Consider the following 15,636-nt stretch of genomic DNA (forward strand, 5'->3'; position numbering starts at 1 on the left):
TGTATCACTCCAGCATGTTCAGTCTCTCCATCTTTATTTGGTACCTTACAGGACATTTGGTGTATTCAGCAGCTTAATGATTATTTTAATCCTCTTCATCAGTGAAGAGCATCATCCTGGACATGCTGTAGACACAGTAGACACTGTGAGATGGATGCTGCTCAGAGATCTATCTGAAGAGCCACTTCAAGGCAGAGCAGTCATTCCAAGGCAAATACTATAAACCAAAAAAAAAAAAATCTCTGCTTTGCTTGATCTGGTGTACCTAAAGCTTGCTGTTACAAACAGTAAAAATCAGCCCTCTTTTATGGCCTGAGAAATAGCTTAGAGAAGGTCAGCAGCATCGTCTCAAAAAGCAGACCAAGGACTCTCAGTGGCAATGCATCTCCAAGTCAACACCAGGGGAAGAGCTGCTGAAAGTTTAGCACATTAAACCCATCTTAGTTAATGCTGCTGCCATCTGTGGCTAAATGTTTGTTATGCCTCCAGCTGTAAGATAAAAATAAATGTAAGAATCACAGCCTAATAAATAAAACAACAGAAAATCATGAGTAATTCTATCAGCCACTTAATGAGGAATAATGATTCGAATTTTTGCAAACATCATTAAAGACAGTGACATAAAGCTCAAAAAGCCAAATTAAAATCAAGGACAGCAAAGCAAATTAAGTAAAATCATCTTTGCTTTTGCCTGGAGCAAAAGGCCATTTAGGGTCTTTGAAAGCAGTGCTCCTCATGTCTCTGCTACAGCACAGAGGAAGCTTGCAGCCCAAAATTTTCCAGCTTGTCTCCATAATATTCTTCGTTGCAGTACTGAGTTTAGCAGTTTGCACACACACCACTAGAAGTATGACAGTGGCCATTTCAGAACAGCACCACTCCTGAAATCCATCAGCATCTATTACAAAAGGACTACAATGCTGCATTCTACTCAGGGCCCTGCAGTGAAAGAGGGAATTAACATGCAGTAGATGCTCTGTGGAAAGCCTCTCACTGTTATATTTTGAACAGTATTCTCCTCATCATGCTAAGTCCCACGTGAAGCAAGCTGCAAAAGCTTGCTCAGTAGAATTGAGCGCAACAAATCTATCCAAACCCAGGAATTTCAGCCTCAACTTCAAAATGCCTTTTGTCTGTACTGTGGATTTTACATTTTAGCAAATTCGAAAGAAGATTTCCTGCCATTTAAAAGCCCTACTATGTGAGGAATCCAGCTCTTCTAGTTTTACTTCCTGGCAGCCAGGATACAAAGGGAAGGACCTGTTGTGCAGGGAGAGATCAGCTGGTTTATGTTTATTTCTTTGTCTCTTAACCTGAGAAACAAAGATACACTCTGCAGCAAGACACGAGGATTTAAAATTAAGGATTATTTAAAAACACTATGCATAAGACACAGCACTATTAATTCAAGCATAGGTAATAGATTTCAGCTCTTGTGACTAGTGCAAGTTCTTGTTCACAAACTCAGATATGCATACCATAAAAAAAGACAAAAAGTGCATAAGCATATAGGCAGGAGGAGAGGGACAGAACAGGTGACAAGCTGTGATCCAGCCCCCAAAGACAGCTGTAGACAAGGCAGGCATACAGCAGTGCAAACCCTTCCACCACATCCAGCCTTTGCTCCAGCAGGTCATTCATCTCTGCCTCAGCTACTGGGAAATTGCTTCCGAGAAAGTGGCTGTGCCCTAAACAGGACATCCACATACTGACTGGCTTTGTTGCAGGGCAAGTATTGATGCAATTTGAAAAAGACAGCATTTATCAGGAGTGACAGGAATATGCTTTTTTCTCCTTTCTTTCCCCAGCATCTCTTGCAGTGACACAACGCTCTGTCCCAAGCCCAAACTTCACACACTCAATGGAGCACCACAACTTCATTCTGTGACCCCCTCAAGAATTCCCTCAGCCACTCCTGGGATCCGAGTCTTGCCCATGTAAGCAACAGCATTATATCCATCCATGCCCAAAGGCTGAGCTCTAATACATCAATACATTACAAATGCAAAATCTCAATTTCTTTGGCTGGTTACCAAGGGAAAACCTTCTCCACTGTCTGACATTTTCAGCACAGAGGCTCTACTTAAAGCCTCTGGAAATGAAGTGGTTATTGCAACTTCAGATGTAAGTGCCTCCAAGTAGTTTATCCCAAGTCTAAATGGGAGTTGTGAGCATCCTCCTCCATTCAAGAGTAATAACCAGTTTCCATGATAACCTGCACACTAAACAATTTCTCAGTTTCCTTTTTTGCTGGCAGGCAGCATATTTCAGTCCATGAACAAGCACTGCTGTACCCTGCATTTCAGAATTCATCTTTGACCAAGGCTGCTCATTCTTCTTTAGGGTTTCTAAATATGTTTGTGATCTTGCAGCATAAAACAAAACACCTATCAAATTCAATTTCTTCAGTGAGGGCTTTGATAAATTATGCAGGGAAAGACACGTTCAAATGCCAATACACTCTCGGGGACCACCATCCATAGGTTTGAATCAACATTTTGCATTTCATCTTTGAGAAGAATACTTATGAGATTAAAGCAAATCTGCCCCTCTCTATTTCAGGCCACAATTACTGTAAGATGACCACTGTAAGAAGTCAACCATTGCTTGGTATTAGTGAATTATCCTAATTCATGCAGATTCCTCTAGGACCATTTCTGGCAAGTTACTAGGCCTGATATGAATGACAGAAGATTAAACACTGATTAAAAAAAAAACCAAATAAACTTAGACCTGGCAATGTGTCATGTCAAATCCAAAACCATATAGAGAATTTGATGATTAAAGGCTTTATGCTAGAGGGTACCATACATCTAAGCAGAGACCACCTTCTGTTGTAAATATGTGATCCAAATCCGCTTGGAATCTAGTAGGAGTGCATAATATTTATTGTAACAGATGGTATGGGTTAAGATTTTTCTTTTTGTTGCTGTCATTTCACACTATGCAATGATATCATAACTGGTGGGATTCATCAACACAAAATCCAAAAGCAAAGGAACAAAGCTAGTGGCAGGGAGCTGGAGCTAAAAAATAACATAAGAGCCTTTAAAGAAAACCCCAAGATTAAAAACGCAAATGTTTGGCTTTTGATTTAAGCATCTCAGTACTGAAGTTAGCATAAGGCATCTCCTGGAAAATACCAAGTAGTTTGCTAAACCTCTGTTTCATCTCTGCAACATCATCACCAGATGAAGATTTTTGAGTTCACCTCACTGGCTCCATTTAGAGCTTTGTGGTGACGGGTGCAAGAACCCAAACACAACATCTTCATGAGAAAACACAAGCCCTGTTATAGTAGAGCATTAACAAAATAATAAAATTCTGACTAACGCTAGAATTAAAAGAAACCAACCCCCTGACCTTCACCTCAGAACAGCTCACACATTTGAAAATATAACCAGACAACATTTGTTGGAGGAAAAGAGACCTAAATGAGAATAGGAACTTTCAATGCTAAACACTGCATTTATTTAAACATGAAGTCTTCCATAAGGAGATGATAATTACCTACTTTTAAATGGAAATTTCATTGAGTATCAACCTGCTGCTAGAGTCAAGTAAAGCATGGCCTCAGCCAGCTTGGTGTGCCTTGAGTGTCTGCCTGTCCCTGTCCTTGACCTGGATCAAAAATACACTTTGCACTGCTATAATTTTGTTAGAGAGAAGCTTGCTGTATGAAATTACCTAAATGCATCCCTGTCACAGAGCCAGACACTGGAATCTGACTGCTGAGGCATGTTTATCATCTGCTGCACCTCAGCACGATACCACGGGTCGGTGACACTGCCAACAGATGTAACACACCAATGACTCAGTGCCTCACCCTGAAGCTTCTCCAGTGCAACCTGGAACCAAGGCACAGCTCCCACCTTCTGTGGGTTTCACTGGGTTTTTCTTCAGGCTGCATCTAAGTTATACTGACAATTTTAACGCCCTTCACACTTGGTAGTTTGAAAAACTTCAGCTCAAACTCATCATTAGATAATGATTTTTTGTTAGTCTCAAAGCCATACAAGCCAAACAATTATTGACTTCCATAAGCTTCTCTGACGCTCACATACTGCATGGAATAACAACTTTGTACCCTGCTTCATCAACTGAAGGCCTTGTCAATCCACAGCATTCTACCCCAGAGCTCACCAGTGCAGGAAATACTGGCACTAGAAATAACTCGTGAGACTTTTGATGGTCCGGAGGAGGAATCCCCCAAGAAAGCACTGGCAAAGAATATTACACTAAACTCTGTAAGCAGCCACTGATCTGCAGACTGAGAACTAAGAATTCCCTCAAACCACTGCTAACAGATGTTACTGCACAGCCCAACACAGTCATCTTGAGAAACAAATCATCAGGAAAAAAACAGCTCAAGTGAAGCCACTATCCTTGCAGTAAACACTCGAACATCAGGATAGTCCAGCTGCACCAGTCCTCACAGACTACTGGGCCAGACTTGCCAGGAGAAATCTCTAAATCAGATGAAATGTATATGAACCAGGCTTGCCTGTAGTAGAGAACAAAAGGCTTTCTGGATCATGTCTCACCCAGCAATGAGTTTTCCTCCGGAAACGGAGTGCCAACATGTGATTTGACTTCCCATTGTCACCAGTGAAATTGGAAAGTGAAATAAATCACCAAACGCCACAGGAGAGCAGCAGCATTTGACTGTGCACACTAGTTAAGAGTGACAAGGAGGCTACTGAAAATATAAACTAAAATGAAGGTCTGCAATACATTCATTTGTACAAGGGCATTACCACAGCAGGCAAACACAACAACACAGAGTTAGAACTCAATTTAGCACATCTACAGGTTGATCTTTCAAGAATAAGGAGTACATCCTTTCCCCACTGGCTGTATACAAAACATCCCTGTAATACCTCCAAATGAAAAGCTGGTAAGCAGCTTAGCCACATGCGCTCCTGATCAGGTGGACACTTGATTACATAAAGACAAGCAGGCTGGGTTTGGCTGCTAGGGAGATTAGTTTAACATCATTTGCAGAACATTGGTGTTTTGATCACTCATCTTGCATTGTGACTTAAAACTCCTATAAATACACATAAAGACAAAATTTTGTTTTAAACATCAAACCTTCAGAGCAAGCATTAGAACCTATGGACATTTCAAAGCCAGGCTAAAAGGTGGATTGCACTTCTGTATTCTTTGGTATTTATGTTTTCTATGTCCTCACATAAGGTAGCATAGCTTAGCGAACACTCAATCCAAAATATATATTTAACTCCAACTGAGAAGGCAGATGGAGGTGGAAGTAGTAAATCTAGTGTTGAACAAGTTAAAAAAAAAAGTGTAATTCACAAGCTAGATCCCTATGCGAAATGTGTGTGTATGCATGTATATATATATATATATATCTCCCTGCTTACAGCTGCAGGAATTCATAAATTAAAAGAAGTTGAATCTAATGTTAAGAAATTACTCTCAAAGAAAACCCCAGCCAAATTATGTCTCCCAAAATGCACTTTTCCCTGTGCACTGCCCCTCAGGAGCCAGACTGCTGTTCCTACAGCACCAACCACTAGCCCTATATAAGTAACAGTATTAACAGGCTAGAGTTACTTCTATCCTATTGTATCTGAGGAGGAGCCATCAACCCCTCCAAACCAGAAAAAAACATGTCATTTTGGATAATTCACAATAAAAAGAACCTGACAACTTACTCTACTCACATCTTCCTTCTTATTACTATATAACTCACACTAGTAAGCACACAATAAGTATATATCTACATAAGGAAAAATTGTAAATTTTTATGCACAACGTTGTGCATAAAACCCGTTTCTCCCCACAAACCTGAGACTTATTGACACCTATAGGAAAAAGCTGAAAATGGAAATACCCAAAAGCAAATGATAACATTAATATAGTTAATGCATAGTCACAGAGCCCTAAATACTCCATTTAAGATACCCAGCAAGTAAAAACTGTGGTAGGAGATGCCATTTCACTGTGACAAACGCACTGCAAGTAGAGAAAGCTGAACATGTGCATAATGGATGCAGACAACAGTTTGGAAAAAAAAAGGGGCCATCTTGCAATTTCAAGTACAGTTCTGAATTAGGAGAACTGTCACCAGAAGGGTTTCTAGGCCATTGTGAGTATTCAAAGCCTTCCAATTAACAGCAAGTATCATCTTAACACGTTTCAGAGGTGCTGACTGCCTGAACTTAAAAACAACCACACCAAGTTTTACTGCACAGAAGAAGCACAAGAGCAAGAGTCTGAAGGATTGCATCAATTTCGAAAGGCTGAGGAGTTAAAGAGCAGAGCATGAAATGCCCAAGTGTAAAAAAGGAAAGTGAAAGGCTTTGCCTTTTAACAAGGCAAAGTTCATCCACTGATGAACTTATTCATCTTGTTCATCTATTAACAAGAAATAGATTGGGATGGTGTATTTCTCTTCTATTTTCAGCTGAGGAAAAAGGCTTTGGTTTAAGTACATGTGTACAAGCAGAAGCTGCAGTCAAGGTGACTTACGCTTCCAAGATTGAGCCCACATGCCTCAAGACACACACACAGTGAAAAGCAATGGGAGAAGTTTTACAAGGCACATCTAGAGAGAAGCACAACTGGAGAAGAGCATAGGGAACTGCACTAATCCTTCCCTGCACTCCCAGGTGCTGGAGGAGAAGCAGTGAGTAATTATAATACAGCTAAAGCCACCTACAGAACAGCTTTTGAGTTACTTGCAGGTGATGCAACAACCACATGAACAAAAAAGTCATACAATCCCTGGTAGAGCTGTTAATGCCTAAATAACATTTCATAGAGATGATAATTTCACAGGTGACACAAGTAGAGCTGAAGGCATCCTCCAGAAAGAAGCACTTGCCATCACGTGCTATCCTACAATGCAGCAGAAAATCCAGAGCCTCCCCACAGTATCAGGTTTGCTTTATTTCCATATCTTTGTTTCAGAGGAGCTTTAATTAAAGCTTAGGAGAGGCACTGCATATAATCACCTTCATAGGAAGCTGTATTTCTTAACACCGGGAAGCAAAGTTTTAGGAACTGAGAGCAAACTAAAGGCCACAGGCTCAAGACTGGAATTTTCCTGAGCTGTTTCTGCTCAGGACTCCAACACCAAAGTGGAAATTTCCCTAGGTGGAGTTCTTTGTTCGATGCCGCAGGCAATTAGAAGTCCCCAAGGTCTGCAGAAATGGCACAAGGCTGATATTTTTGTCAGGCAGAATTTAAGCAATACAAGACAAAAATAATAGCACGAAATTCTGCTGCAAAACACACCTTTTTTCTTCCCCCTCCCCCAAATCGTGGTGACTTGAGCAGGCAGGTAACAGATGTAAGCATCCAAGAGATCTTTGGAAAAATACCATACCTTATTTTAAAAAAGCCGTATCAAGTCTGCATTGCCTTCGATTTGATTACACAAAAAGGTCAAGTAATTAATAAAAACTCTACACCTTCCAAGGTCCTGAGGGCACAGCAGAAGTAGTTTATCACTGGAATACAGATCTAATTAGCATAGATTTATTTTCTTTTTCCAGTTGGTATCATTGTCCTGTTTGAGGTTCTTGGGGACTTCACAAGCAAAACAAGCAAAATTCAGACACATACTGCTATTGAAAGAAATACATTAATTGCTGGGATCCGTGATTTCTCTAAACTCTTCTATTCATATTCATTTGGAAGAGAGACTGTCAGAGGTTATCAGCCATCCCCACACTATGATCTGAAAGGGAGACCGACTGTCACCAGCACCAACCCTTGGGAACGCCCTAGTCAAGAGTTCAGATACAATAATTTAAGAGAAAAAAATAAACTGCCACTCCCCTTGCTCTGTCCTGCACAGAAAGAAAAACAGATTGTAGTTGATAAGAAGATTACTGGGTGTTCCAGGGACAGAGAATGGGAGCTAAGATAATCAAGAGACAGAAAATCCACCTAATGGGACCATGCCAATCCAGCTGAACTAATTAATAACTGCAGACATTGTTACACCTTTTCCATAACTTTCAAATGGCATCTTGATTATTTAAAAAACCAATTGCTTGCATATTTTTCATCACATTAGCTCATAAAATCCAGTAATGACCACAGTATAAAACCCTGAACAAAACCATTTACTTCCTAAGCTCTGCATCGAGAGCAGTTCTTGAGCAAATCTGACAGCAATAAAGACTTGAGAGCTGCAGTCCCCCCACTGACAAGACAATGCGAAAGGACGCAGCAAAAATAGCAAAAATAAGGATTAAAATGCCACAGCTGACATTTTATGGCAAACGAAGGTGGCTATCATGCCTTCAGAGGACGCAAACTGAATTGCAGGAACATTTTCATTTTAATCCTTCTCTAAAAGGGCAGTGACCCCCTCTCCAGCTGGCCCCTCCTGGAGTGTCAACGTGGGACATGGCTGCTCTCCCTCTACGCCAGTCCTGGGATGGGCAAAATTCGGAATCTGTTCCATCACACAGACACCAGGCTTTGGAATAAAACGACAGCTAGATTTGTTTTCCAAGCTGATTTTTCATGGCACATGTCCCTAAGCAGCAGATTCCAGAAGGGATGCACATAGCAGCCAAATCTGTCTCGGATGTAAGAGAGGAAGTGACCTACAGCTGGAGGAGTTGCCAAACAGGTGCAAGAGATTGGATGTAGCATCAGACCTGCCACCAAGGCAATGCCAAAGAACCTGATCTGGGCATTAGCTCTGTGCCCTCAGAGCAGCTCCACCATCCTTCCTGCAAGATAACCTCCCCATGAGTTGTCCCACAAATAGTTATCAACCATGTTCCATTCATTTACAGAAATTTAACAGAAGGACTGGTACAAAGTATGTGGAATACTATTCCTCAATAGCAACCAAACAAGCAGAAATCATGGACTAGACCAATTTCATACACCATATATTAAAAATATACAAGTCTACTGCCAGGAATTACCACCAGTTTAGAGCTTTGGAGTTCTGCATCTGAGGTAGATGTTCTGCTTAACCAAGCTTGCTAAAATTTACTGTAAACTCTCAAATCAAGCCATTCACAAACAGCCACAAGCCTTTTCTTTATTCAGCCCTAAATAACCCAGAGCCTCCACAAGACTGATGCAGCTGTTTTGCATTTCCAAACAACATTCAGGCGCAATTATTAACCTCTGTTTACGTGCCATTTCTCAGGCCAAGCACATACCTAGCTCCTTGTTTTGCTTCTTCCTCTAATAAGGCAAGTTATAGTATCAAGTCTTTAAACGCACAAGATTTTCTCCTACTCATCTTATTGTTTGGAGAGCTAGATTACACTGAGCTTTTAGATTTAGGATAAAGCTGGAATTTCCTCTGTCCAGTTATATTCATATATGCAAATACAATACGTTTCCTACATACAAAAGTAATATATACCCGTTTATGTATGTGTAATTATATATACAGACACACACAAACGCAGACTCCTATGGGCATCTAAGCCATTTCTATATGAAATGTATAGCCTTTACACTTGGCTGAAGCATATTCCCCGAAAGCCAAGGTACCAATTCCAACCCAAAGATTTATTTTGGATCCATCAGCAACCAAATGGATTCGTTTAACCGAGATTTTCCTCTAGGGAATGGCCCTCTAACAGTCTTCAATGCTTCGGGACCCATCTGAAGCGGGCCGCTCCTGTTCCCGTGCCAAGAATGCCGAGGTCACGTCCCCAAAAAAAACCAGCCCCAAGCATCCCGGTGAGACGGAGCTTCCCGTCCAGATGAGCGGCCTGAGGGAGACGGCTTTCCCGAAAACACCGGTAAAATACGAACTCACCAGCCCGGGAAGGTCTCAAAGACGCTGGACACTCTCCAGGTGGCTCTATACAGCCGAGACACCCCGAATCCTGCTTACCTCTCGCCTACGCATCGGGCACCCCGGAGGAGCCCTGTCCGCCCACCCCCGCCCTCGCACCCCTCACACACCTCGATGTATCCGGCGAGCGCGGCCGCGGGCCCGAGGAGCGCCAGGAGGAACAGCAGCGCAGAGCCCATCGCCGCCGCCATCACCCGCCGCCGCCCGAGCGCAACTGCGGCCGCAGCGCCCCTGCGGGGATCCGCCTCGCCAGGCCACGCCTCCGCCTAGAGTGACAGCCGCACGCACCAATCGAGAGACGGCAGATAGCCGCACCTCCGCAGTGCTATCAGCCAATGGGACGAGGCGCATGGCGTGTGGAGCCGCCCCCCGGCGGGAAATGGCTGCCGGGGCTGACGGGAGCCGCGGGGGGACAGTCGGGGCCGGGGTGTGGCTTGGCCGGCCCTGGCCTTCCCCGGCTGCTACAGAAACCAGTCCCGAGGGATAAGTCCGCAGAGCGGGCACCGCAAAAGGCCCTGGCCTGTGTGGCCGTCTGTAGGCTGCACGCTTCACCTCATTACTCCGGTGAGCAGGAACGTTCTGGGGTAGTAAAAGCCTCATGAGACCTTTTCCTCATCTAAAAATAAAACAGTGATGTTTCCCACTCAAAAAACTGTCTCTATATCTAACCCCGATTTCTCAAAGCTCTTGACCCATGTGCAAGCATCAAGTTCCCAGCCGTTCGGGTTTCATAATAAAACTCAACACCTATGTCCTTTATTTTTTTTTCCTTAAAATACAGCTGTTGAGCGACAAGAATGATAACCATTGATGGCTTCATCCTGCTGCCAGCACCAGGTGCTCACCTGACGCTACCTGGAAGGCACCACACGGCTGCCACGCAAGCTGCTCTGTAAACACAGCACAGCTCTCCATAAACTTTAAATAACATGCATGTATTTAATTTAAAAACAGACACATCACCACCTTCAGTTTGTGTTTCTTTTCAACCAGAGCACAGCAGCAGTTCCTTCCAGTGCAGATGTTCTGCTAGTGCTGCTATTTCAGGACAGCATTCTGGCTTTGAAACCAGGGTTTTGTGCCAAATTTGCATTGAGGGTATTTTAATTCCACCATGTTACTTTAAAAATGGGAATTTAAAATAATTATAATTTTAAAATAAGCAAACCCTTAAGGAACAAAGCAGATCTACCAAGTGCAGTTGCTGATACCACAGACCTTCCACACCTGTGCAGAGCATTTATTAGCCCCTTTTTAATAGTTTCCTTGGTTTTCCCAGTGGAAATGTAGGTCAGTCAGTTCAGGGATTACAAATGCCCACCTTGAAGATGCAACTGCTAAAGAACCCACTGGTTTCAAGAACATGAGATCTTTAAAAATACCAATATATTTTAGACTTCTTGGATTTTTTTCACATTGACATGCAGTGAACCCATTGGTATTAAGTTAGAAAAGCAGTATCATGGAATCACAGAATGGCTTGGGTTGGAAAAGCTCATCTTGTTCCCCGCCCCTGCCATGGGCAGGGACACCTTCCACTAGACAAGGATAGACTATCCTATAGATTCCATATCTTTGCTTTCATTTTTGTGTGAAGATATGTGAGGTGCTTAAATGAGACTGAAAAAGATCTTAGCACAAAATGTCCCAGTTACAAAACATTTCCGTTCTAAACGTCCATATTCTTTCCTGGCTCTTACAAGTGCTGTTTTCTGAAACAGGAACATTGCTGAAATATTGCAGACGGGGTGAATCTGTACGACAGATCAATAAGCAGCCCAGTTTTAATTAAAACTGCCGACTAGTCCACTGGTCACTTATTATAGTCTCTTTCTTACGCTACTTGAAAACACTTAAATCTCTTTTACTGCAGTCCTCTGGCATATATAATTCTCTTTTTAGTCTGGCCAAGTTCAGTTGAAAAACAGAGTAACAAGTTGCTTTTGAAAACTGACACATTTTAATGTAAGTATTTTACTGTGCAATATGAATACAGGAGTAAATAAAAAGTTAGGCTTTTCCCTTTACTTAAAAAGGAGGGATTTTTTTTTTCTTCCCCAGTCCAAATTGTACAAGTTCTTTCTAAATCTTTGGGATGGGACTTTGACTCGAGGTTGAATTTATATAGTATTTAAAGTGCTACATAAATTAATTTCCTTTTAATATTTACACAGTGCTTGGTGAGAATTTATGTTCACAGCACTGACTCCAACAGTGTGATCCTTATTTTTCTGAAAAACTTTAAATCTGGTGACTCTTGGGGAAATCTCTCTGATAAGTATGAGGTACAACCTTAGCTGCATTCTCACCTGCTCCTAGTCCTGTCCTGTAGGAACACCAGGGTGTAAGAACTGAAGTCCTGCAGCAAGGCTGCAACACAGGATATTTCTCTTCAAGAGCAAGGCCATCAGTGCTCAGTTCACTACCTAAAAAGCGAGTGAGAAATCAAAGTCTGAAGAATAACACATTTCCCTTCATACAGAGATCAGTCCTACCAGGACAACAAGTCCCCAGAAAAAAAGATTTTATCTCCCAGACCTTGGTCATTCCTTGGTGATGATCAGGAGCTCCACATGCAACTAAATTCATATGACTGCAGGATGGCAGGGAGAGAGATTGAGATAAGAGCCTCCAGCAAGATGTAAATGGAATTCCATGTAATGGAAAAAAACCCAAAGGCTTTCAGCATGGAAAGGCTTTGGGGATTTCTTTTTTCAGCCACCTGTCCACACAGGTCATTGCAAGCATGGTGACACGATGGCCACGATTAATTCAGTGCACAGGTCTATTTCAGGTGAGCAGTGGCACTTGTCTGTTGCCTGTGACAACAGCACCAGTTTGAATCAATGCTGCAAGGCTGCAGCATTCCCTAAGACACCTCTCCTGCTGTTAAACCTGTTAGGTAGGCAACAGCTTATATTTACTTCCAAGAATCCCATTTTACCCAAGTTCTGGAGCTCTTAGTGCCCTTTTCCAGGACATCTGTGCTAAAGACGCACTGAGAATCTCATCCTCCCTTTTGGCTAGCAATGTTTATTCTGTAAGAAATGTTTCAAGTGAACATCTCTGTCCCTTTTCACTTGCAAGACTGTGATTGTGTAAACATAAAGCGCATTTTTATGATTGCAAAAATGTGCATTGAAAGAGTAATGTTAAATTCATGATAAAAAGAGCAAACAGAAGTCATCAAGGAATGCACCTGGTACCACTAAAGTCATTAAAGCAGCAACTTTAGCAAACTGATGCATTGAGATCCTTTCAGTACCCGGAGAGTGAGTTCAGGAGAATTTGAAGAATCCCACCATTCTCTTAAATTCCTGAAATTAAAGTGTAAAATTAGTCTAGCCAGTGAATTTTAATCCTATACAGCTAAACTTGACTGAAGATTTAAATGGGGGATCACATCATTCGTACTAGCTCTGTGTGACAGGTATGTGCAAGGTAGAGCTTGCTGAGGTAGAATTGAGTCAATCTGGGTTTTAGGAGGTAGAATGCAAACTGAAGTTAGAAACAGCCAAAGAATGTGGTAGGATTAAGTAAAGAACTCCCTATTGCTTATTACTGAAGTATCATAATCATACTCCAATATTACAATTGCTGAACACAATTCAGCAATATAAGAAATACTAAGCAGTGCTTCTAGATAAAATATAGTGCACAAATGATGGCTACCTAACTGCCCCAACTCACGTGGAGCCACCCTGCCTTTCAGACAAGACCTCTACCTATCATCAAGGCTGTGTAAGGGGCAGAAAGCAATGCAAAACTGTTATTACAAACTCAAACTTGATCCAACATCCAGCTATTTAAATCTTGTGGGACATAATATTTCTCCAGACTCATAAATAACATCACAAGGTTGCCAACCTGGTCTGGAACTGGACAACTGTGTTTGGCTACAGCACTTCTGTGTGGAAGTCCAGGGTTCCTGCAGCCTTGAAGCTCAGCCTTCCATCTGTGACTCAAAATGACACACTGGAGACAAGATGTAGGAAGTCCAGCAGCAGTGAGTGAAGGAAACTGCTGAAGAAAGTGGGCTTAAGATACACAGTGAGAACAAAGATGCTCCACAGAATGATGGTAACAAAAATTACAGAAACCTTGTGAAGCAGACAGGAACTTAAAAACAAAAAGGTGATGTCTAAGGGAATACAGTGAAGTTTAGAAGAGTGAAAGGATGGAAAATAACTAAGAACAGATGCATTGCAACTGGGGTCATACCATAAAAACAGGGATAAATGGAATAACTGCAGATGTGAGAAAAACAGCACAGAAATCTGGGAAAAGAAGTGACACAGTAAATGGTGGTGGACAGCAAGCCTTTGTTTCTGCTCAGAGAATCCTCTTTAAAAGGGACTGGCAGGGAAGTGAGAAAATCTACCCTTCATTATACCAATAAACCCTTAACTCTTGATGGCCATTTTCCCACTGCTCTAGTCCATGCCTGAAACAGTGTCATTCATCTGGCTTCCACTGAGATGTCTGAAGTGGGCAGATCTGCACAGCAGTTTGTGCTGTGTTCACCTCAAACAGCACAATCCTTGCCTACAGCATGTAACAGACTGTTAAGGAAACAAGCATTAATACTCCTATAACTGAAAACTTCAAAATAACCCTTCTGTTAGGTTTGAAGATGTTACGGTTTTGCTGAAGCACCAGCACAGAAAGGTTCAATGGCATTAGAAAATGAAAACTGCATCATTACAGGATGCTTAAGGGCAGCACAAGAGAGTGGCTGCTAAGGAAAGCTGCTGCTCCTTCAACACACTGCATATGAATCTCAGCATCCAGAAAATGTGCTAAATCTATGATCTCATCTAATTTCTAGATGGGGGGGCAAAACCAGTGGTGAACTTAATCAGACAATTTGTTTTTCTGAAGACTATCCAAGGCAAAAGCAACATCTGAGAGACACAAAGAATCCGTTTTGGATTCTTTGTATGTAGGATTCACTTCCCAGGAAAAGAAATTACTTCTGATATATAATTCAATAGAGTAATGAGCCCACACTCAGACTGAGGATCCCAAATGCAGAAATAGCAGAGACTAACCACCTTTTTAGCTAATACACGAACTGGGAATTTATGCTGCTCATTTTCTCTCTCCAGATGGATCCGAGGCTTTGAGCACTGGCAGGATCTCAAGGCAGAGCAATGCCTGATGCTTCTCCAAGGAACTGAACACCAACACTGAACCTGACACAGAGTACTCAAAAGATTGAGGGTCTAGAGGCCTACAAGTAAAGGCACAGTGAAGACGCAGTGGGGAGAGAGGAAGGAGAGGCTGCTTTGCAGAAGACGTTTAGTGAACTCTCATCCTCTTGCTTGGTGAGACATATCTTCCTGCAATGGCATCCTGTCTCCTTTATCTCTTCTAGTCCACCTGTGAAGACTGAAGCTATGTTTAACCTCTGAAGATGGCAGAATCAGTCGTTCATTAATCAAGGCAACCAAACCATTCCAACTTAAATAAGCTGAGTCCCACAGCTCTGGTAGAGAAGCCATCTGAAAGAGAAAAAGCTGACAATTAAAAAGAATCCATCAACAACTGATATTGGCTGATTATGGTGCTGAGATTTCTCCTGTTGTCCTTGGATGTTTCTTCCCTCACCCATCCTCTGCTTGCCTGTCTCAGTCATTTCAGCAGTGTGAAAGGTTGTTGATTTTATAGAGGTCTTTAATGAAAGATGAAAATTCAAATATGTTATAATTAGCTGCAGTTCCACATAAGTCAGTATTATTGCAGCTTTTATATTAGATCCTAATTTGTCCCACAAATGATTGTGTCAAATATTACAGTAGAATGGTTAATGACATCAGACA

General features: G+C 42.0%; 1 protein-coding gene across 7 annotated transcripts in view; it reads right to left on the minus strand.

Moving 5' to 3' along the window:
• Positions 1 to 10,074, minus strand: part of APLP2 (amyloid beta precursor like protein 2) — a 47,947-nt gene extending 37,873 nt beyond the window's left edge. For all 7 annotated transcript variants that reach the window (XM_041413754.1, XM_041413753.1, XM_041413752.1 and 4 more), the window contains exon 1: positions 9,925 to 10,074. In XM_041413754.1, coding sequence (XP_041269688.1) covers positions 9,925 to 10,005 — 81 coding nt within the window. In that variant the 5' untranslated portion in view covers positions 10,006 to 10,074. The remainder of the gene's footprint in view (positions 1 to 9,924) is intronic.
• Between the last annotated feature and the right edge of the window lie 5,562 nt (positions 10,075 to 15,636).

The sequence above is a fragment of the Onychostruthus taczanowskii genome, unplaced genomic scaffold (assembly GCF_017590055.1).
Source record: "Onychostruthus taczanowskii isolate IOZ18803 unplaced genomic scaffold, ASM1759005v1 scaffold43, whole genome shotgun sequence".
Lineage (NCBI taxonomy): Eukaryota > Metazoa > Chordata > Aves > Passeriformes > Passeridae > Onychostruthus > Onychostruthus taczanowskii.